This window comes from Aphelocoma coerulescens, chromosome 6 (assembly GCF_041296385.1).
Source record: "Aphelocoma coerulescens isolate FSJ_1873_10779 chromosome 6, UR_Acoe_1.0, whole genome shotgun sequence".
NCBI lineage: Eukaryota > Metazoa > Chordata > Aves > Passeriformes > Corvidae > Aphelocoma > Aphelocoma coerulescens.
In genome coordinates, this window is record NC_091020.1 from 31658657 (window position 1) to 31682098 (window position 23442).

General features: G+C 38.9%; 1 protein-coding gene across 3 annotated transcripts; it reads right to left on the bottom strand.

Moving 5' to 3' along the window:
* Window positions 1–5069: 5069 nt before the first annotated feature.
* Window positions 5070–22940, bottom strand: TIAL1 (TIA1 cytotoxic granule associated RNA binding protein like 1). 3 transcript variants are annotated; one of them, XM_069020144.1, is made up of 12 exons: window positions 22677–22940; window positions 16026–16122; window positions 12643–12792; window positions 12290–12344; window positions 11893–11980; window positions 9906–9981; window positions 7902–8010; window positions 7527–7622; window positions 7358–7442; window positions 6945–7068; window positions 6329–6468; window positions 5070–5459 (listed from the first exon to the last, which is right to left on the bottom strand). In XM_069020144.1, exons 1-12 carry the CDS (start codon window positions 22703–22705, stop codon window positions 5342–5344), a joined length of 1167 nt encoding a protein of 388 aa, XP_068876245.1. In that variant the 5' UTR covers window positions 22706–22940; the 3' UTR covers window positions 5070–5341. The 3 variants fall into 3 exon arrangements, with proteins under 3 accessions (XP_068876245.1, XP_068876246.1, XP_068876247.1); XM_069020145.1 differs by having other exon boundaries at window positions 12643–12741; window positions 22677–22938; XM_069020146.1 differs by lacking the exons at window positions 11893–11980; window positions 12290–12344; window positions 12643–12792; window positions 16026–16122; window positions 22677–22940 and adding an exon at window positions 10448–10762.
* Window positions 22941–23442: the final 502 nt, after the last annotated feature.

Genomic DNA, 23442 nt, shown 5'->3' on the forward strand with positions numbered 1-23442 from the left:
CTTGGAAGATTCTGAACAAGCAATAAATTGTACCAATTGGTCTTTCCCACCACACTTGACAACGAAGCATTAAAGGAAACAAATCATTTGTGGAGTGAAAAAGATCTGCCCCATTGAAAGGAACAAAAAACCCATGAAGAGCATTTTTCATGGAACAGCAGCCCAGTAATAATTCCCCATTTATTAAGGTCAAAGAACTAGCTACTCAAATGGAGGACAGCAGCTTTTCATCATCCCCTGTGATATTTATACTTCTACAGAGTTGGCTCTAGTAAGTCAGTTTCAATCCAGGAAATGTGAGCATTATCCAGTGTTTCATGTGGTAGACCTACAGTTCTTATTCAACTCTCATCCATCTCTGTTCCAGAAGCTGTCAAGAACGGGAAGACGTTCAACAAGCAGCTCTGCGTATCTGAAACTACTTCAGTTATACAAACAAAAAGGTCAATATAGACACACAACAAAATGCCAAGCTAAGAGGTCTACACTAAGCAGAAGTCTACAAATTCAGATGCTTAATGCAATTTGCTCCTTTGTTTAGTCACCTCCAGTGTTCTGGCGTGGCTATCTAATATGCACCTATTTTCTGAGGAAGCAAAGAGGTTATGTGGTTTCTACTTCTGTAATTTTAAAGCCACATTATTTTAAGCAAGCAGATAAAGCAAGTTTGTGTCTGAATGGTCACAACCCTCAGGGTACTGCTGCATTATCTGTGTAAACCTGTTGTGATCTTAAACGTGTTTGACAATCTGCCTTGGCACTACTGCTACTGCACCAGGCACACTGGGCTGTACCACCTTTTCTCACCATCTTTCCCCTTCCTCCTCCCTCCCATGTCAGCAGCTGGGAAAGGCAGCTACTGAGAATTTGGGATCTGCGAGAGCCAGGTTCATGCAAGGAATGGTGACTGAGCCCTTGTTTTAGAAGGGAAACATTCAAACAGCATCACCCATCAGTACAGAAAAGTCAGTTTACACTGAATTCCCTGACACAACTCCATTAGGTGTTTTTCTTCTAAACAAAAAACACTGCGCAACCCTGATGCCTTATTGACAGCTTCAACACTAAGACAGAAGGCAAAGCCCGTATCCTTCCACAGCATATCAAGAATACTTTAACAACCAGTTAAGATTCAGATCAGCTTTAATCAAAGCATAAGGAGCTGTGTATTTAAGCAAGAATAACTTGTATTCAAATAATCGTTACTGATGTCAAATTAACGTTCTGAGTCATTACCCTTTAAATGTCAGTGGGCAGAGCATGTCATTCACACATCCATGATCTACATCAGCACACAGCCTCAGATGGACAACACAATCAGTGTTCACTTGTCAACATGAAGTCCTGTTCCTTTTTCAAGTAGAACATTCAGTAAACACTTCAGGATTTTCTTTGATTTGAAATTATAGTACAGTGGAGTGGGATTTTATCCATGTGATACTGAAAAGCACAACAACTTTTAGAGGTTTTTTTAAACAATCAACTGGATTCATAGAAGTCAGCTGAAATGAAACACGACAAAGATCTTCCTAGAAGCTACTGCCTTGCAGTTGCCTTTATATGAACAGAAACTTCGTTAATAGTGAAACCTTTAAATTTATCACTGTGGGACAGACACCACATGTGATCAGAACATATGAATTCTCACTTACTTTCAAGAAAAGAACTTCCTTTTGCTATTACAGCTGCAATCCAGATCCCAGATTACATCTATATATGAAGATTTGAGCTGGAACAAGGCAGTTCTTCACAAACCCCATCCATTTTTTGGAAGTATACTGAACAAAAGATTGCCTGTATCTTGCAATGTAAGAACAGTGCAACAAAATCTTTTATTGCTGACCAGGAAACAGTTTCACGTGATTAAAACAAACACTTGTGCCCTTGTTCAAAAACAGTCAGATAATTAAGAAGTATCAGACACTAATCATGTCCATACAGTTTAAGTCTGCTTCCTTGTGTACAAACACAAGAAAAACAAATCACTATTTTTCTGCAAAACTAAGCCTTATTCACTGTGAGACTTTTTTGAGTGAAATGAAGGCAATGGCTCTGGTACAGTGAATCGCTTCTCATGAAGTTATCTTAGTAAGAAGAAGGTTCTGCAGGAAGAGTATGTCTAAAAACTGTTAGCAAATATACACAAGGAGGCAGGACTGATGAGAAGCTACCTTAGATTTACAGCCTTACTACTGCAACTCTGCAAAATACAAAATTATTTTGTATGAAAAATTTTTAAATAAAACATCTTTTACACGATTGCAAGTGCATAGTTTACAAGTTCAGCCTTGTCTGCCTGTTGTCAGTTTTACAGCAAAGAGGGACAATGCTTTGACAGATGACAAATACAGGATAAGCCCTTTATCATGTTTCACTTTTATTGAACATTTTCTGCAAATGCAGATTACAACCTTACTTTAGGTTGCACGCATCAATTTAAGCCATAATAAATCAGTATTTTTGAAATCCAAATCCTAGTGGTAAAGGTTAGGTAGTGGTCGATTTCTGTAGTTAGAGAAATTACAACAGTGTAAGTGTCACTCATAAAAGCAGTATGGTGCAAGAGGCTCTTTGGTGCCAAAAAATTGTCAGTGATGCATTTATGAATGCTACTGAGTAAAAAGCAATCTAATTTACAACTCTTCCTCGCAGTGCTAGAGAAACATTAAAGGACACTGGAGACTCCCACACCTTGAGCAGTCTGCGAAGAAATATCACCATTACAGAAAAGCTGTATAAAAATCAATGACAAAAGACTTAAATCAGAAGGTATAACCTATCTTTCATCCTGAAATACAGGTCAGGTACGGCCCAGCTCTACAGCAGGCATATTAAATAATCAGATTTAAAGTGATCTACACATTGAGACCTGAAAGATCACTGCCTTAATCTCACACCCATTTATATGGGCATTTATGTGGCAATGTACTTGCATCATCTAAATCTTCAGTAGCGCCTAAAGAACAAACTGCCTCCACACCAGCATGCACCCAGAACAGCCGTACGGCAAACACCTAGAAGGATGTAGAAACCCCAGATTTCAAGTGAAGCCTAAGAAATCCTAAAGGAACTCACAATTTGTATCTCTACTGATTCGTGACTTTTTAAACCAGCTGAGTGTACCAAAAACACAGACTTACTTGTGAGGTTTTTCCAAACTACAATGTATAGGCCGATCCTCGCGTAGATATACACATATGTACAAAATTTATAGAAAAACAAGAGTCCTGTAGACAAGATTCCTATCTTGAGTGGAAAGACACTACATATACCATAAAGGAGAAATGGAGATAAAGGGCCAATTCTGCCATCACGAGCACTCGTGGTTCCACACTACCTTCAGTCATTATTGCATGCATTAGATGCCCAGAGTCACAGGTACCTCTGGTGCAGCTGAGCCAACTGACTAAACTGCTCTTCCACTACATCTCACTTTCAGCCCAATCTGAAAGTCAAGGTACTACTCCACACATCAATAAAAGAGGAGAAAGAAAACCCTCATGTGATTCGCTACAGCAATAAATGTAGTTATTTGCACAACCTGGCTGGGTTTAACACACCTGCAAATCTCCATTTCAAAACAGACTATTCTACCTCGCAACACCTGCATGGTCAGAAACAGAAAAGAGAAAATATACAGCTTCTCAGACACTCACTTGGAACTATCATCTCTAAAAATCAAACTTTCTGTTTCTTTTAAAATGCAAGTTTGCTTCACTGAACTACCACTGCAAATCCTACTCTTTCCCTTCCAACCGTGCCTGCCTCAGCATTCCAGATTACAGCTGAGGCATTTGCACCCTCTAGCTGTCACAGGGAGGACACATTACTTATATCTAACTTACATTCATTTTCAACTTCAAATTTATTGAGGCAGTTTATATCAATGTATCCATAAAATAATTCAGAAATAACCCAAGTATACCATTTAAACATCTTCATGATTTATCCATTTACACACTCAGTACACATACAACCCAGCCTCTGTACAGGTTCATCACATGCAAACCACCCATAAAGACAAAAACTTTAATTAAAAATAAGTCACAACTCAGTGTACTGTTTCAACTGCATCTCCATTTACCAAATGGCACATTGAATATTCTCTAAAATAAGATGTTTTTAACAATCTTGTTAAAAAATTCTTGGGCAAAATATTTCTAGACTTAAAAAACATCAAGATTTTTCAAAACACTCAAGATACTATACAACTTATAATAACCTTGAAATAGGTTTACAAGGTTGTTAACCAAGGTATTTACATACCAAATAATGTAAAGCAAAAAATTTGTATTTCTAATGACAAAAAGGTGATGCATTAAAGATTTATGAAATTAAAATTAAGGCTCTTTGTTATAGTTCTTTATGTAACTTTACATAATAGCCAACTTTGGAAATGTCAGTCTTGCACATTCTTGTCAATCTACTGCATTTAAAGCAGTAGAGTATATTAAGTATTACTTTGAATAATTACATTGCTACTTCTATGTTTGAGCATGCTTTTGAAACACTGTAATTATGAAATATTTACAATGTGTAGCCTTCAAACTTTATGTAAAAGCCCAAGTATGACTGTCTGATTTGAATACAAACAACATACTTGTAAAAACGTTTTTACTTCTCAAAATTAAATGTAAACCACTACAGCTTTAACAAGCAAACCAGCTCTGAAAAGTTTCAACGTGTGCCTGAATGTGGACAGTAAAAGTTATGTGAAATTTCTCAGACAGTACTGTTTTTCATTTCAGACTCAACTATTCATCATATCAACTGTTTTCTGTAAGCATGTAGAAAAATTAAATATTTTTTAAAAAAATTATTCCAAGACCTCCGTATACTTAGAGCTATGTCCGTAGGTTTCTTGAAAACTCAATACTGTCTCGCAGGTTGTGGTGATTGGTCCACAGTTTATTTCAGGATGTGTGTTCAACTAAAAGCAACTCGCTGTTTTTCAATGTCATTTCTCTTAAAAGCACAATGATATAAAACACTGAAGACAAACCAAAAAAAAAAATGGAATGGTAACCTAAATATCAAATTCATTAGCCATTTCTCCTACTATATCAAAATTTGTAGTCAGAATTGTCTTTATTGACTTTATTTTTAATTTTTGTACACAAAGAAAAACATGTTCATATCCATCATGAACAAAAACTTAAAAAGGCAGAACTAGAAGACATTTGTGTCCTTCACCAAAGCAAAGCTGTGCTAAAGGTTCCAAACATTTCCATTTTTAAAATAAATATTTTCTTTTTTTTTCATTGTCTACATTCCAGTCTTCAGAATGTCACTGGAAACTGCAGCCTATCATGAAATACACACTTTTAAACAGAGTCCCAGCTCACTGCGTTTGGTAGCTTGCCATACCATATCCAGCTTGGTTAGGTATTACAGGAGCACCTTGTCCCTGGGCAGGTTGAGCACCAAATCCACCCATCCAGGCAGCAGATGGAGATTGGCTTAAAAAGAAACAGGATGATTAAAAAAAAGTAGGGAAAAGCAACTTAAAAAAAAAACCCCAAAAACATAAAAACATACTTCCTACTCAACTACTTGTATCAAAATAGAACAGTTTATTCTTCTTTTTAATGAGTAATTCAGGTTAAGCACTACAACGTGTGATTCCTGAAAATATCATGAGCTTTTTAAGAACAAAGGAGAAAAAGCCCCACAAACCTTGGGTACCAGTTGGATACAGCACCTGCCTCCAAAGGCACGAACACACACAGGTGGCTGGAACTCAACATCAGTGATGCAGAAAGGCAAAATACACCCAATACCTCATGGGCATGAATGCCAATGATAGGTTTAACAGGGCTCAATACGTTTAATTGGCACCAGATAATGAAGAACTAGGCAAACAAGTTATTTCAAAATTATGTTAAAACAAAGAGTTCTCATGAAGACTTCAGTCTTCTAGAGATCCATAATTAAAAGCCCACCCAAATTCTGAAACTGCACCAGTTCAAGTGTCTGTGTGTAGTTCCTTCTCTCTCTGTAGGCAAATACCCAGGCTCCTGTCTCAGACTCACCACCTCAAGTAAGAATCCAGAATATATTTAGATATCAGACAAGACCGACCACCACCCAAAATTTTACCACACTGGGTGGTCTTTGTGCCTCCACCACACACGAAATGTGCCATCGAGTACAAGTCAGAGCAACTCACCCCAGTATCAGCTCCATGGCAAGCACTGAACATAAGCTTTAAGCACACAGGAGTTCCCCTAAGGTTTTAAACCTTGTGCAATCCTTGACCCAAATGAGCCTGAAACTTAAGATACAGCATTCTTGGAATATTCTAAAAAAATTAAATAGAATTACTCACTCTACTCCAAAACCCTGTTGATTCCATGCTTGGCCATACATTCCATATGATGGTACTTGCCACCCGTTAGCCATATATTGCCCATACTGCTGTGGATTTCCATATACTTGGCTCCATTGCCCCCACTGACTGTAATCCACCTGCAGAGAGAATAATCCATTGTACTTCAGGTTCTAGAGATGGTTTATGTTACATTTGTGCTGCTGAAGGCAAAGTTTTGGCTATATCGATCAGAGAGCAAAAACAAGCAATAACAAGATCTGAAAAATAAGATGTCACTCTGACTTAACTAGGTCCTTGTACTGAAAAATATATTTGTGTGTGCTTGAAACCCCAAAGACTATTTGGTTGGACAGCCACCTAATCTGCAGTTAGCAAAACAGCAAGAATTAGAATTACCTCAAAGTTTCTCCCTATTTTGGATCATATCCAGAAGACAGTAACAGATATTCCATCAAAATCACTAGCCCAATTTGATGAACTGGAACATAACTGAGACAGAACATGGAATTTCATAAGAACTCCACCACAAAATTTAGCCATTATAACTGGGAAGTCATTACAGGTATAAACACAATTGCTTTTGTAATACAAAGAAAAGGTTAAGTACAGTTACCTGTTGGAAGTTTTTAGTCATATCAGGGGATTCTTTACCCCAATAACATTTAACAACATGTCCTTCAATTGTGGTTCCATTAACTGAAACAATAGCATGTGCTGCACTTTCATGGGTTGAAAACCTAAAGAATGTAAAAACAAACTAATGTTATGCTTTACAGTACTTCCTCCTGATTACCTAAAAAACAGACTCCATACATACAGGAAATCCAGAGAAAAACATCTGCTTTCACAAACATTCATCTTCTCAGGTAAAAATGTTGGTGGCCCTTTTTACAAGTTCCAAATGATTCTATGAATATATGGTGACAGCTTTCATTGTATCAGGACAAGTTCAATCAAGAGAAATTACACAGAAATGAAGCATTACTACATGCACAGACCCAGAGATTTTGCTTTCTCTGTCCATACCTGACAAATGAGTAACCTTTTTCTGGAAACACCCTTATTTCCATAATCTGTCCAAACGGTGAAAAAGTCTGTCTCATAAGTTGATCTACAATACAAGATGTTTTTGAATTAATAATCATCCTGATGTCCAAAAAGTTTCAATAATAAAAAACAATAGAACACTTCATACCTGTTAGCCCTGAGGCAATTCCTCCACAGTACACAGTACAATTTTTTGGACTTGATTGATTTACTACGTCTTCAAATCTCAACTGTTTTGTATTATCTATAAAGAGAGAAGGCTGGTTTTCAGCAGTGGGCTGACAGTAACCCAGACACTTACCTCGTACACAAGCATGAATTTTGCATTCAACAAACACATTCAATACTTTATGACAGACCAGTAGTGCCACCACTATGTTGATACAACATACCAAAAACTCTATTCAAGATCTGGAAGGCAAGCTAATATGTGATTTAAGTGACATGATTGGCTTATGTTTTATTCCCCCATTGAACAGTGACAAGACAGCAAACACAACACAGCAGGACATGAAGCTCTTACTTTCTTGTGTACTTTTGGGGGCTGGTGGTTTCCTTGTTGCCCAGTTAGTTCTGATCTGGCGGCCTCCCAACCACTGGCCTCCCATGTGTACAATAGCATTTTCTGCATCCTGAAGAGATTAAAACAGAGATTGTAGCACTTCCAAACAAGAAGCATGTGCAAATCTACTCCCAAGACTTGGTCATCAGTTAATTTTATTGAGAAAACCAGTAACAGTACTAAGAGTATGAAATTCTAAATAATCATAGCAAGCAAACATTAATTAACATGAAGGCAACTGGTTACAGAGAAGTCATTTGGTAAAAACTTCCTCACACACATTTTCTACACAGGCTAGAAGCCAACTGCAATCCTACATATACTACCTGTATATATGCCATATGCAGACATGTACACACACATATTTATACCATATATATATATACACTATACAAGCATCTGCATTAGAATGTTCAAAAGCTGCCCAAAAAAGCAAGAAAGTCATACAGATGCCAGGACCAATTACTGAAATAAAACAACTATCATTAAATGCTTCTTCTGCTCCCTGGAGACACGCAACAGATGCTTTGTAAGCTCTGTGTGTTAAAGCCATTGTATGAACACACATGAGAGTCCATGGCCCACACAGAGTAATTTTTATCTTGAACATGAAACAGAAGACAATCTTTGAGTTCACATTGTAAGCAGAAACATCTGGTAAGCAAGGGTAAGTTTGCTAACAGCTGCAAGGAGCAATTTGTCTCCCAACTGCTTTGGAAGAAGACAGGCAAAGCAAATAGTTAGTACATGTTTGAAATGCTTTTCCAAGGGCACAAAGCTTAAGAAAAAACCTGCCAAGCGCAAGGGACAAAGAAAATGTGGACAAGTTAAAGGTGAGCTGCTCCCAGCTGGAATTTTCTTCTCAAACTCAGGACCTTGATCATTCCAGGTTTTAATTACATTGAGTACTCATTTTGAAAACACATAAATACAAAAATGAAATTACGGAAGATGACCAGTAAGAAAAGAAAAACCCAACCTAAAAGACAAAACCAAACCACCACACAATAGAACACCCCAATTTATTCAAGCACCCTTGGCTCCCAAAATGTGGTGAATACAACATAATGAACTGATTAGGAAAGGAAAAACTCTCTGCTGAATCTTGCTCCTATTCTGCTTGAGGATCATAGCTATGACAAAAATGGAACAGAGCCTAAGCCATAACTGATCCAGTCCAATGCAGGAGTTCCATTTTCTCTTAACTGTGGTATGCATTAGGAGCTCAGGCTGGAGTACCTGAAGTCTGGGAGCATATCCCACTGCCCCAAACCTAGCAGAATGATATGTTCTGAAAAACAGGCCTTAAAATACCAGCTCAGAACAGTCATGCCATAACCCCACAGGTGCAGCTGCTGTAAGAATGAACAGCAATCAGGACTTAAAATTGAGAGTACTTTTTAGTACTATGTTTAGAATTCATCCATTGATTTTGTAGAATGAATACAAATTTCAAACTGGAGTTTTTATGGCTCAGTCTGAAAAGAATCCAGTAACTTTCATTCCATGACTGGGAAGAGGGATTACAAGGAAATAAGACAGCTACTCCTTGCCCATTTCAGCTGTAATGCAGTTACAAAGTGTAACTGGAAAAATACACTAAACCAAGGCATTCAATTGCAGTATCTTATGGCATTGGCAAATCCAAAGAAATTAAAACTTTTTTCTGATTATGACAGCTCCAGGTAACTGTTACAGATGACCAAAAGAGATCTGACATGTTGGACTCCTGACCACACAAACAGGCTTTATATGCCTAAAATTCTGAAACTGTGTGTTTTCCCTATGCAAAATACTTAAGGAAAATGATTGACAGTTCCCCCACGTTGTCCTAAACACACATACAGCTCCTGTAAAGGTGAATTTGTTTCCCTGGGTGAAGTCTAATAAACAGCGAAGACATAAACAGGCAAAACTAAAAATGGAAGACAGGAACTATTTTAAACCTGCATTGTGATTACTCACCAGTTTGTTATAAAAAGATACAAAACCATAGCCTTTTGACTTTCCAGTTGCCATATCTTTAACTACCCGTGCATCCCTGTGAAAAGAAGCACAGCTATATGAGGGTAGTATTGATAACCTGCAAAATAAAAACTAAAAGGAACCACACACACTGTATTGTGAGCATAATTTTTTCTTATAAATTCAGTTAGCCCTAAAACTACAGTCATTCCTGAACTCTCCCTATTGCTCCTTTACCTGTTAGAAAAAAGCAGTAGGACAAAAAAAATAACATGTAATAAACATGCAACCTATGCACATAACCTATACTGGCTATAACTAGAATGTTCAAATTTGAAGTATAAGAGAAACAAAGTTTCCTTTTCTAATATTCTATTGGCTAGGGTCCTCTAAGGTTTACTGTTCTATAAATTACTGTAACAATTCTATCTAATTTACCATGCATTTTCTAAATAGTTAAATGTCTTCTGCCTAGTGATACAAAATATATGAAATATTAAAAAAATCGAAAAAGAGGAAAAAATAGGAATTAAAAGGCATACATGGCCTGTTAACAGATTTCTTTATTTTTCTTGGTCAATTCTCTACCATCATTTTGGAGTTTGGGTAGCTGTAAATTTTGAAAAATTGACATTTTCAGAAATTTAAGAAAGGAGAATAAAACTAACAACAATGCTAAGCACACCAGTACGAAAACAACAAATTTACACAGAAATTTTAGTGAGTAAGTTAAAATGATTGGAAATATAGAACTGCACTGAATATAGAATGTTAAAATGTAAATACTAAAATATGTATATATAAATAATGTATAATAAGAATAAATAGAAATGAGAAAAAATCTACAACTGAGTTCCAGTGTGCACAGTTCCTTGCAGTTAGCCTTCAAGATCCTGTCCATTCTTATGAGCAATTCTGCAAAATAACCAGAATGCTATTACTTTTAATTGTGACTTGGACTTTAGAAAAACTGCAGGTCTCAGGTATAAATATAGATTGAGAAACAGAAACCTGAATTATTCTTTTTAAATTGATTTTTAAAACAGTACTACTTACCACATTAAGAGACAAAAAGCAAAGTAAACAAAACAGCAGAGGTAAGAAATAAGATTTATGATTCATTTAAAACTATGCGTACAGAACAAGAGAAAAATAAGAATTTTGTTCTTAGAAATATATTCCTGCAAAGTAGTACAAAAATGTTCATGTGCAACTTTGATTTTTATAAAGATAAACTGATAGAAGATTAACAGACTTATTTTGTAGCAGTACTCTTTAGGACATATATACTTTAGCATACTTTAGCACTCTCAAGGATTTTGTAATGTTAAATATGTTCAATTAGAACACCAGGTCATTTATTATCACCTGAATTGTCCAAGAGAAGTTTAAAGAAACATTCTCTTAACTGGCAGAAATGTGCACATAATGTAAAGCCACTATTCTTTCATTTACAATATTATAATTGTAATTCATCCCATTATCATCCAAAAAACCAGATTTCATTCTTATCAGTATTGGCTTTTTTCAAAATATTCCCAAGTTATTAACTAGCTGCTTTATAGAATTATATTCCAATTTTCCCAGTTTTCCATACTGCCTATGAAATGCAGCAAAAATGCACATAAACCACACCCAGGATACAACATATACCAGTTGTCAAGTCACTACTCTGTATACATTCTCAACACCAAAAAGTCACACTTAGAGCAGTAATTAAATTTTAATAAAAAGATGAAGGACATTAGCATAAAGATTAGGTTTAAAGCACAATGCTTTCAGCAAACCAGAGCACAATTACATCACTGTATTTACACCATGAGACACACTGAGATACAACCCCTCTTTACTACCCACCCACCCACCACAAGGAAATGAACAGCAGAAAAATTATCTCAATAGATAGAAAATAACATTTCAACTTAAAAACACATCTTCACTATCATATTTTCTAACTGATAATGGAAATGTTTATGATGATACTTACGATATTTTACCAAAAGGAGCAAATGCTGACTTGATGTCTTCTGTTGTTATTTCTGGACTTAAATCCCCAACGAACACATGGAAGTGATCTGAAAATAAATAATTTACTAATCAAATATTTAACTGCTATCTAAAGTTTCAACTCCTGAGAAAGTGATGCTCTGCACACAGCACTGGGAACAGGAACGCTCAGGATTCCATGTGAAGAGCAGCAGCAATTTAATCTGTCCACTCCGGTTTCCCCAGTTGTAAAGCAGAAACAGAAGAATTAGTTTGCAAAATTCTATTAAACACTAGATGGGAAGGAGAGAAGTTATGTTTAAATGCATTTATGATAAATTATTACCACTTTGTGAAGTATTTGTGTACAAGTGATACTGTGGCTTTACATTACTTACTGGATGTATCTTTTTTCTGGCTACTTGGTGTTGTTGCCCAGTTTACTTTGACCTCCTGAAAACAAGTATAAGATTTAGTAAAAATTCATACAATTCTTACATTTTATAAGTTCATTCAAGGGTGGGTTAAAACTGTCAATGTTTACAAATCATCATTCAATATAAAACACCATCATAACTAGAACATCACAAATAATACATTTCCTAAACAAGACTTACTTTTTTTGTATCAATATTTTTAAAAGATTATTCTATCAATATTTAATCTTGGTAAAACACCTTCAAAAGTTTTATTAATATTTTCACACAAATCTGTATTCTTTAAATCTAAGATTACCATGTGAGCAACTTACCTTTCCCAAAATTTTTCTCCCATTCATAGCAGCTAATGCAGCAGCTGCATCTCTGTGTTCATAAAATTCCACAAAGCAATAAGGGTCATTGCTTGTATGCTGCAAAACAGAAAATCCAACAGAAGAGTTGACCCTTCTGCTATCGGGTTGCTGAGAAGAAAATCCAGGAAAATATATTACTTATAGCTAGAAACTTCCAGAATTATTTGCATCAGATTTATGAAATAGCCTTTGACATTATACTTAAATGCAAGAATTATTAAGATGGACTTTTTATTAAAGGTCTACCAATTTCTGAAGGATAGTTTGCTTTGAATGAGGACTGAAGTTTACTGAGCTAAAAATAACTTAAAAGTGATCTGCAGACTGGACGGAAAGGAGGGAAAAAAAGGGGAAGAATGGAGAGAAGAACAAAACTGCCCTGCGCAAATACTCAAAGCTAGAAAGGTTTATTACCCAGATACATTTCCACCAATCTTCTCTTGCTCTACTTAAGAAGTCTTTCCATTTATTTGACTGAAAACCACTAGCAGGGAGCAACCTGGAAGCTGCATAGTCTCAGTCTCAAGTGAAAAATGTCATACCCAACAACTGGGAAATAACTTTTTAAAAGAGCTCAAAATAGTTTGACTGAGGGAAAAGGATCTTAATCAATTGACTGTTAACTCTGTTAAACCTTGAGTACAACCTGTTTTTGTAGGATGGCCTATCGAATCACCTTTAAAAATACTCACTGACAGAGGTCACTGAAGAAATAAATGTACCAGAGTATAAAGTGCAAAGAACAGAAGAGTTTTCTGAAAAGCTGATCAAGTGGAAAGGATGTCTAGAATGCCAACTTGAACACTGGATTTGATCTACCTCCAAGACGTAATGAGTACACAAACTCTAACCAAAACATTTCCATTAACCCCTCTGCAAATGCATGGACCAAAAGACGACAAACACTAATATTACACTAAACAAATTATTTCTCACACGGACAGGGAAGGGTCTAGAGAGAGAAACTGTTCTGGCGTCAGTATTCTCACCTATCAATCTCCCCCAGTGCCAGGTAGAACACAGCTGTAAGTAACACAAGTTAAGAGAACTCTTTTCCAGCATTCCTATTTAACTTTTGACAACTCACACATACTTACACTGATGAACAATTCTAATCCTTCTCCCTACAGCTGGACTGTACAGCTTCAAACATAGTTCTGTCTACCTCTGAAGCTGTTAAGATGCAACAGTTGAATGGATCACAAGGCCTTTATACACCTGAAATGATCATGGAGTCTGAAGTCATCCTCCTGAACACTGTCAGTACCTGGGGCCTCTAACCGATGCACAATGAACAGATGAGAGAAAATGTACCTGAGATCATAAAAAAAGTTTCAGCCACAAAGTTGTCTACAAGCACACTCACCTCAGATGCCCCAAAAGAGAAAGCCTTAATTCACCTCTCCTCTCACGCTACTTTGGGAAGCCCATTTAAGACTTAGAAAATTTAGTGCAGTTTATGCTTCAACTGAAGTGCAACCTTACTTTTTGATTGTAGGAAGGTCTTCTTTAGCACTGAGAACTTGTTTGAACACGAGAAGAATCTCTTTTAAAGAGAGTCAGATCTTTAGGTGTTCAAACTACCTACAAATCTGTCTCACCACCCTGAGTATTATATACCCCCAAAACAAACACTTGAAATCTTTAAATACTTGATGTGTTCATGTCACATACTCTTAAGAAAGAAAAAGAATGACTTGATAAACCTGGCTAAAACGGAAAAATCACGAGTTTTTAAGAGGCGATGGTGGTAGTAAGAATGGTAAGAAGCAGCTAACCATGACTCAGCTCCTAGGAAAGGTTTACCACACACCACAGAAGGATGGACACTATGGACAGGTCCTGTGACAGCTGCAGGCCAGTCTCAGTCTAGAATCCAACCTGCATCTGCTGTGACTGCTTGGTGGCAGGCGCTGAGCTCAGCCCAATGCATCCACCTCTGTGACTGAATACAGCTGCCAGCAGTTTTTGTTTATCTACCAGTTTCATAAAGATGTCTCACTTATGGGAAGATCTTAAAACCATAAAGCCTCAACCAAAGTGAAATGAGTGTTGGAATTTCTCATCTGATCCTCAAGAAACCAAACTGATGCCAACATGTCTCAACCAGCCAAAGGTGGGAGCAGCAGCACCTTATGTCTGTAGAGCACACGACAATCAAAACTGTTTCTTCAGAGAAAAACTAACAACTGTGATATTTCAGCCTTCTGTTATTTTTCTCCAATAAACTTAAAGCAAACGCAGCAGAGAAAAGTGTCACATGGGAAATTATTAGTCCAGACAAGGATGAGAGTGATTAAACAAGCAGCAAGTTGATGATAAGCTAAAAACAAGGAAACAAACAAGCTGTGTGACACACTGAAAGGAAACGAAGCCCACAGGGGAGTTTCTAGTAGCATTCCTAAAGAAGTCTGGTCACAAGATTTGCCTTCTAATACTTCCATCAACAATCTCGACAAAAAACTAATATAACTGTCCTCAGGAAATCTGTAATTGCAAATCAGTATGAAGCATAAGATGTAGTAAAAAGTACAAAGAGCATACAGAAACCAGAGATGAAGGACCAAAGCTTAAACCTGGCAGAAGCTCTGATTAATCCCTGCCTGCTCAAAGCTTACCAGTTATAAATGTAAAAGGAAGGAAAAATATCAGGGAGAGAGAAGTTTTGTAGGATGTGTCAACAAGCTCACAGAAATGGCTACCAACCCTAAAGGTACCAGAGTATTTACAACAGAGACAAGAAAGCATTAATACTTACCAACACTCTGTGCAAAAGACCTTGTCTGGAATACTATGGAAATTTTGTCACTTTGTTTCAAGAAAAAATTAATTTAAGAACAGACAGGTGCAGACAAGAGCTAATTGTACTGGTGCAGACAAGAGCTATTTGAACTGGGGCAGAAAGTCCAAGGAAGAGCCACGCTTATTTTGAAGGATTTTCTACTTTTCATCCATAGCAAAAAACCATTTATTCAAGAGGGAAAAGAATTACTGAGGCTCATGTTCAAATAAAGTGAAAAATGCACAAAATAGCCATGAATAACACTTGAAATAATAAGGTTTCTGATCAGCAGAACAATGTGATTCTAAAAAGAGGAGTAACAATCTTTTAAATAAAGTGGAATCTCATCGTCAGCTGATAAAAGGTATGTCACAGCTACAGGCAAAAGCACTGCACATACACAGTCACACAAAACACAGCCACAGCCAAACACAGTCAACCCAAAGAAACCCACGGCCAGTAATGTTAAAAGAAGCCCTTAACTCCATTTATTTTGGACAACTTAGGATAAAGTTACATTACATTTGCTACCCCCCCCCCCGGATGTGGAAGGCCTTACCTCTGTTATCATTTTACAGCTTTTGCATGGTCCAATCTGGCTGAATAACTGAAGTATGAGAACCTCAGTCACATCTCTGGAGAGGTTTCCTACATAGCTACACAAGGAAACAAAAAACCAAGATTTTAAACCAGAAATCATCATCTTTTAAAATGTTTTTAGAACTTAAACGACTATGAAGAATCTCCCTTTAAAACATCTCAGGTGTCTTTAAAGACAATATTTACAAATTATTTCATAGTTTTAATGCAGCATTCATATGGTTTCTAAATTATAATGTTGGCCACACAACTGAGAAGTGAAGCTTGATTCAGACATAACACTGGACACCAACACCTACTGCCAATCATGTCCTTGGCAGAGAGATGTCAAAAGTACGAAGAACATTGCTCAAGAATGTTGTGTAAAACAAGCAACCAACTGGGCAAAGATATTTTAAGTTTCACTTCCCACTGAGTATCTCATCAAGAGTACTTCTGAATTTGGGTACAAACACACATCTAACTCCCATGAGCTCAGGAGCAGCTCTCGGACAAATTGTGCTGCCTTGCAAGCAATCAACTCAACTTTTCTGTTTTCCTGAACATTTGGAAAGCCAGCCCACTCACCAACAGACAAGGCAATTTATGCAGCATTATGCCATAGGAATGTATTGTACAGCATCTATCTCAAGAGCTCCCACCTTTGTAATACCCCCAAAATTCTGACAGTGTTATTTTAATATCACTCAGACTTCTTGATTTTTATTGGTTTGTAAATCTTGAGAAATAATTCCAAGTTTTGAAATACTTAGCAAGTTTAGATAAGAGTCCTATATTTACCAGGTCACAATAATGGCTGAGAAAGTCACGAATGCTAAACTAAATTATTTTTAACAATGTGACTAATATGTAATAAAACTGTAAACATAGCGATCAGTTAAGAGAAAGGCTTGTCACAGTAACAGATGTCAAAAGCCATCAGCAGAGGGACATTTATCATCTTTACAAATAAGCCTGTCAAGGCATAAAGAATTCAAGTGCAACCAGTAAGATGAGCAGAACTTTCTGTGATTTAGAAGTTGAAAGAATATACATTTTATTTATTTTACTCTGGTCAGTTACAGAATGTCATAAAACTGCAGACTAAAGTTAGCCTGAGCTGTTAATACAGTTTAACAGTATTAATACAGCTGCTAATACTGTTCAACACATAAATGTTAACCAGTATTTCTTAGTCTGTGCATAGACCAATTTATTTTGAGTAAACTAAAGGTGTGCTCTGAAATTGCTCCGAGAGGCAACCCTTGAAATTTTTTGAAAAGCAATTTCTGTTTGACAGCTGGACTTTCACCTGGATCAGCAAAATTAAAATGGACACTGTTTGTTTTCATCAGAACATCACACAATGTTATCAACAAATGTTTGTTTATGTCATTCTTCTTTCAGCAATTATGGGACAGCTCTGCACTTTCTCAGTCAGGACTTCAATGCTACAAGATCCAGAGTGAGTTTCTGAAGTACCACAGCACCTGAATATAGAATGTCCACTAAAAATCCTTCATGTACTCATTACTTTCTTATTAAATACATATGAATTAACACAAGTCATTACCAGAAGCCTGTATTGTTATGAAGCTTTTCAGTAGAGAAGTTAAAACCTGCAGAACTCTAAGACCCCTTACAGGACAAATGGTCCATCTCACTGACTTTCCAGTTCTATCCTGAAAACTTAGTAGTTAAACATTTATCCATACCTTCTTTCTGAAATATTAACTAAATTTTTGTTAATCATTCACCAAGATTAAATTGTAAATCACTAATAGCTTTTAGTGGAAATTTTAACCTTTGCAGATACTACTAAAATCAGATGGAAAATATGCATCCCAGTAGGAATTCCAACATGAAGGGTCAGTGGTGCTGCGAACTTACTGCTAGTACTGGTTTCCTCTGTAAGCTGCAGTATTCATTAATACTGAGCCTTCACAGCACACTGACACAGTAGCACTGACATGAAATTAAATAGAGTGAAGTCTTATTATTATTTCTACTGCAAATCAGATACAGTAAGGAGTACAATTAGTACTAACAAAAACCCAAATATCATCCTCTTCTGCATAATATTAACATGAATTTGCAAAATACAAGAAGTCTAAAAATCAATCTGGAGAATTCCTCTTGGTCTGACAAAAATAAAGGCCAGGGAAAGCCATTCCTCAGCAATCTATTCTACTAAGGTAAGAAAAGTTACACAAACTGCTAGAAGATATAAGATATACTAAGGTTTCTTTTGATACCACCATGCCTTCAGCAAGATAGTTGTGAGACTGTTGCATCACAAACCTTAGCTACAAAACAAGCTGCCTTTTCATAAAAATCGGAACCACCTTGACTGCTAGATTCAGACAGGATGGGAGATCCTACTGGTCCATTAATTCCCTAAATGTATATGATAAATATTGCCTTGGTGCATAATATTGACATTGGTGAGAGGTCTTCCCACCTTTGCCAAGTAGCTAAAAGTCTGAATCTTCAGTAACACACACACTGAGAACACTGCACAATAAAGGTTCATGCAGCAAGGACAACAACCAGAGACCCAATTCTCTCAAACTGCATGTAAAACATGGGAATACAAACCCCTACAAATTTGAAACAAGATGCTAAAAAGACAGACTTTATGGTTACTTTCATGTCTTTAAGCAGACTGCAGTAACATCACCTCCTTCACTACTAACTTCATTAAGTTAGAGATGACTTGAGCAAAAACATACAAGCAAACGTCTTTGGTGTGAATGAATATTACAGAACTAAAGAAATAAATATATCCACCACATTAGGAACAGACACCTTACCTTTCTGGAAATACAAAACTTGGCTCTGCTGATGCTAATCACCCACTACACATGGCCAACCTATGGTCAGCTTTCCCCTTTCTAGCTCAATTTACATGTGATGTAACAGAACAGCATCTTCTATTCTACTTTAGGAAATCAAAATTTTCAGAACCACACCCCAAGAAACCATATGAATCCTAAAATGCTATTGTATGGTATTTCAATCCTTTTGGACTGATACAATCTACAGGATATATCATGCAAACTTTAAAAAAATTATAAAACCCAGCAGAGCAGAAGCACTTACTAAACTTTTATAGGTGGTCTTGGATGATGTGACAGGGGCAGCAAAAGTTGTGGCTTTTTGCATATAGGCAATAGTGTTTGCTCCCTTCTGCAAGCCTGAAGCACTTAAATACCAATTAATAAGCAGCTACAAAAAACCCCAACAACCTACAGAGAGATAGATGTCCTGACATAAATTTTGATCTATTACACTTCTGAATGCTGCTGACAACACAAAGAATAACAAACTACTTGAAATTCAGAGATCTTGTAGAAGTATTGAAAGGACACCAAAGGCACATATCAGTCCATAATGAGTTTTAGAACTAAACTCTTTGGCTTGAGCAGAAAAATTCTCTCTTTGAAAGTAAACAGATTTGTATTGTATCCTAAACAGGGAGGTAAGAAAGGGACATTTACAGCCACTACTTTTAGGTCCACAAAACTCCCTTACATCCTTTTTTGAAGAAAGATAGTAAATCTGATTTCTCTCTCACACAGGCAACATGCAAGAAATGGCAGTTCCCATATTTAAAAGAGAAAATTATGGTAAGCAATAAGGTAAGGTAAGGCTCAAGAGCCCATGGAAATTCTAGCAGCAACTCTGCCTAGTGCTTGTGAGCTAATGGAAATAAAATGACACCAAGAAAAATCCACTCTGCAGCCTCCTCTAGGAGACAACATTCCTATACAAGAGCTGAACTGAAAGAAGTTCAAGAGAAGTGAATCTGGGTGAAGCCTTACTCCTGCACCTTATCCACATTCCGGGCTTGGAATACAGCATGGCATGGCTGATGAGATAACAACTGTAGGTATGCAGTGACTTCATGAGCAGTCACTGAATACCTACAGACCACACAAAATATTCCTAAAAGCATCGACAAGAATATACAACTTTGGAACTTTTCTGGTTGTCTGTGAGAGCTGATAACATTAGCAACACATCAGGTTTCTGATAGTTTAGTTTCCACCTTAAAGTGGAAGCAGGACTTTGATACAGCCTGTGAAATCTAACAGTACTCACAGAAAACAGAGCTTTCAAGTGTTCTATTAAAACAAAACAAAAGAGAACAAAACAAAAAAAAAATCAGAAGCTCACAGCTCATTTTAGGACCAGCTAAAAAATTACATGTGAAAAATCATGCAAAAAGACCCCCCCCTTCCCAAACTGGCAGAAAATATGGAAGGTTATTCTTCACATTTCTATAAAGTTAAGAAATGTAAGAAATAAAAATGCAAATGGTGTCAGTTTTCTATATTAAGCCTCAGAAAATATTCTGAATTCTTAGAGGTTCATGACTGGAAACAACCTAACACCCCTGTAAATACTGCAAACTGAAACAAACAATCCTTATTCCTGAGCTATTTAAGATGGGCATAAACATTGGGTGAACAGTGGTTAGGTACATTTTGCTTTTTATAAGTTAAAAAAAAAAACTGGCTTGCAATTGTTAAAAAAGAAAATTCCTTCCTAATTTACAGATTTTGGATTTCATTTATTCCTTCAGGAGTGAAAAACTGAGACATTCATAAAGTACTGCTTAAACGATCAATCAAGTGCTTTTGCACATGGTCAAATAGCTACTGAAACAATTTGTTCTTCACTTTCTTGCCCCTCCCCCTCCCCAAATAAACCAAACAATGAAAACTTACAAGTTCAACTAACAATATTTTTATTTGTTGTTCTTAGGGGACAGTGAGTTTTATTTATGAGATTACAACTGGTCTATATGAAAAGCATTGCTCAGGAAAATAATCTTTGAAACACGACTTGCAATTCTACATTTAAGACATTTCAGACTATTAGTAGGGACAAGAAGGTAAAATGTAAAAAATGCTCCAGTGAAATTTTTGTCTTCCATGCAAAAAGCCTACAAATAACTAGAGGAAAGTAACCCTTTGTGATTGTGGTTACTACAAAACTACTAGGAAATTAATGTACATGTTGTTTATTAGTTTAACAAATGAAACAGTCACACGTGTGCAATAAACCATGTGGGGCAGCTGCAGAGATGCTATTTCAGACATCTTACTAGGAATTTGGTTTTTTCATGTTAGGGACTAAGTGGGCTAAGTCAGGTCCTTGATGGATGTGTTACTGGGAAGAACCCATGGCCAATGTGGTGCCAAAGCTTGTTAGCATTAAAAGAACATTTTAAAACTTAGTGGGAATATAGCAGTTATTAAAAAGAAAGAAAAAGAGCCAATCATGAAAAAAGGACCCTTGAAAATAAAACTGAATAAAACAATGTGTGACTCTGCCCTTTTCCCTCCTCCTATTCTAAAACAACACTCAAACCTAGATCCACTCTCAGGGCCAAGCAAACTCAGATCATTTGGGTAATCAACGCAAAAAGCATTTCAGATATGCTTATTTAAACCACGCATTTCAGGGAGCAAGGACTAAGTACTTATACTACACTATAAACGAGTCGAAAGAACTTTTGCAGACACAGACGAAAAATCACAAATTGCCTTGAGAAGCCTTAAATGCCATGTCATCATTTTGAGAGAAATGTGAGAACAAACAGAATTATGAGACATTTTACTCTGTTTTAATAGTTTCTTTAGAGTGGCTTTCGGTCCAGACTATCTTTGAGAGCTTTTCTGAAGGCTACTGTCCCAAAAGCTAAATAGACAAAGATTTCATTTGCACTGTCCTGAGCTGTGTTTGTCATCTGGGCAGCCCGAGCATGAGACTGCCTTTCTCCCAGAGACAGCCCGAACGCTGCACCGCTCACAGAGCCCGAAACACCCTCTGGCAGCTGAACTGGAAATCGGGGAACTGGTTAAAATCAGCAGCAGCACAAAATCCCTGCTCTCAAGTGCCCAACCACAAGCGCGAGCCTCCCCCGTTTACGCCAACAGGACAAAGAAAATTCATCAAAACCATATCCGCAAAGCTGAAAATAACCCTACAGCAACCCCAAACCGCTCAAATTTGTATTTTTAAACAGAAAACGGATGACAGCCACCAAGTGACTAAACATCCCGGAGAGACACGGCCAACACACAGTTATTTCTTTCTGCTGGGCCCGATGCCCTGTTATTGAACCACACCGTGACACGCTGGAGGGGAAAGCGATCCCTCCCGGTTTCCCGGCGCTCCCCATCCCACCCAGCGCCGGGAGAGCACAAAGAACTTTCCCAGCGCCGGGACCGCCGCGCACGGGGGGGCCGGGGGCGGCCTGTGCCCTCCGGGGAAAGCTTGGGACCCCCGCCTGTACCCCCAAACCTCCGGGGACGGACCCTGGAGGCTCCAGGGATGGAGCCCGCTATACCCCGGGTCCAGCTCCGTTTCGCCCGTCTTTTCCCTGGATCGGTACAGCGCAATCTCCCTGCGGGCCGCCGCGCTCCCCTCCCGCTCCTCTCCCGCTCCCCCAGCCCGGACCCCGCTCCCGGCCCTGCCGCACACGCTGTATCCTGCTCAGCCCCCTCCGCTCCCCCGGCACCCCTCGAGGCCCCGGCCCCGCTCCCCGGGAGCGCATCCCTGCCCCCGCCCCGCTCCGCCCCGGGCCCGCTGCCCACCCCGCCGCCCCCTCCCCACTCACAGGGTCCTGGGCTGCCCGTCGTCTTCCATGATGGTGGGCGAGCGCCGCTCTCCGCAGCCGCGCCCGGGGGCAGCGCCGGAGAGGCTCGGCGGCGCACGGAGGCGAAGGGAAGGTGAGGAGGGTGCGGGCGGCCCCGGCTCCCCCCGCTCCGCGTCGCCCCCGCGCCAGGTCCCGCGGCCGCAGATCCCGAGCGGGAGAGGGAAGCGGCACCACAAAATGGCTGCCGCCACCAGACGCTCAGGAAGCCGCGCTTTGCGCAGGTGCCGCCCCGCGCGCTCCCGGACCCGCTTCTCCTTCCAGGCCCCGCGGGGCTCGATGGGGATCGTAGGCACGGCCGGGCACGGCGCGGCGGGGCCCCGCAGGCTGCCGGGAGTTGAAGTTCGGCCGGCCGCGCACAGAACGGCGGCGTCGCACGGCGAGAACTACAGCTCCCGGCATGCCCAGCGGCGGAGGCGCCGCGGGGGAGCGCCGGGGCGGCCGCGATTGGCCGCCGGCAGCCCGGGAAGATTCGCTTCGTCCTGAGCCGGATCCCGATCCCGATCCCGGCCCTAATCCCAGCTCCAAGCAGGGGCCCAGCCCCGGCCCCGCGGAGCGGCACGGAGGTTCCAAGGCTCCGCTGGAGCGCCGTGTCACCGTGTGCGCGAGGACAAACGCCGCGATTCGCTGCGCCCCGAGGCTCATCCCGGCCATTCCACATGGCCTGTGCCGGCCGGGAGCGGCTGAGTTACACTGGGATGTGGCACTGAGGCGAGCGTCAGCCTCTGGA

Excerpts from the sequence above, each read along its gene's own strand:
- TIAL1 (XM_069020144.1), bottom strand. The coding sequence starts at position 22,705 with ATGGAAGACGACGGGCAGCCCAGGACCCT. Across the intron at positions 12,793-16,025 it reads GCTGTAAAATGATAACAGAG|CAACCCGATAGCAGAAGGGT; the intron begins GTAAGGCCTTCC and ends TTTTCTTCTCAG. Across the intron at positions 12,345-12,642 it reads GGAGAAAAATTTTGGGAAAG|GAGGTCAAAGTAAACTGGGC; the intron begins GTAAGTTGCTCA and ends ACTTGTTTTCAG.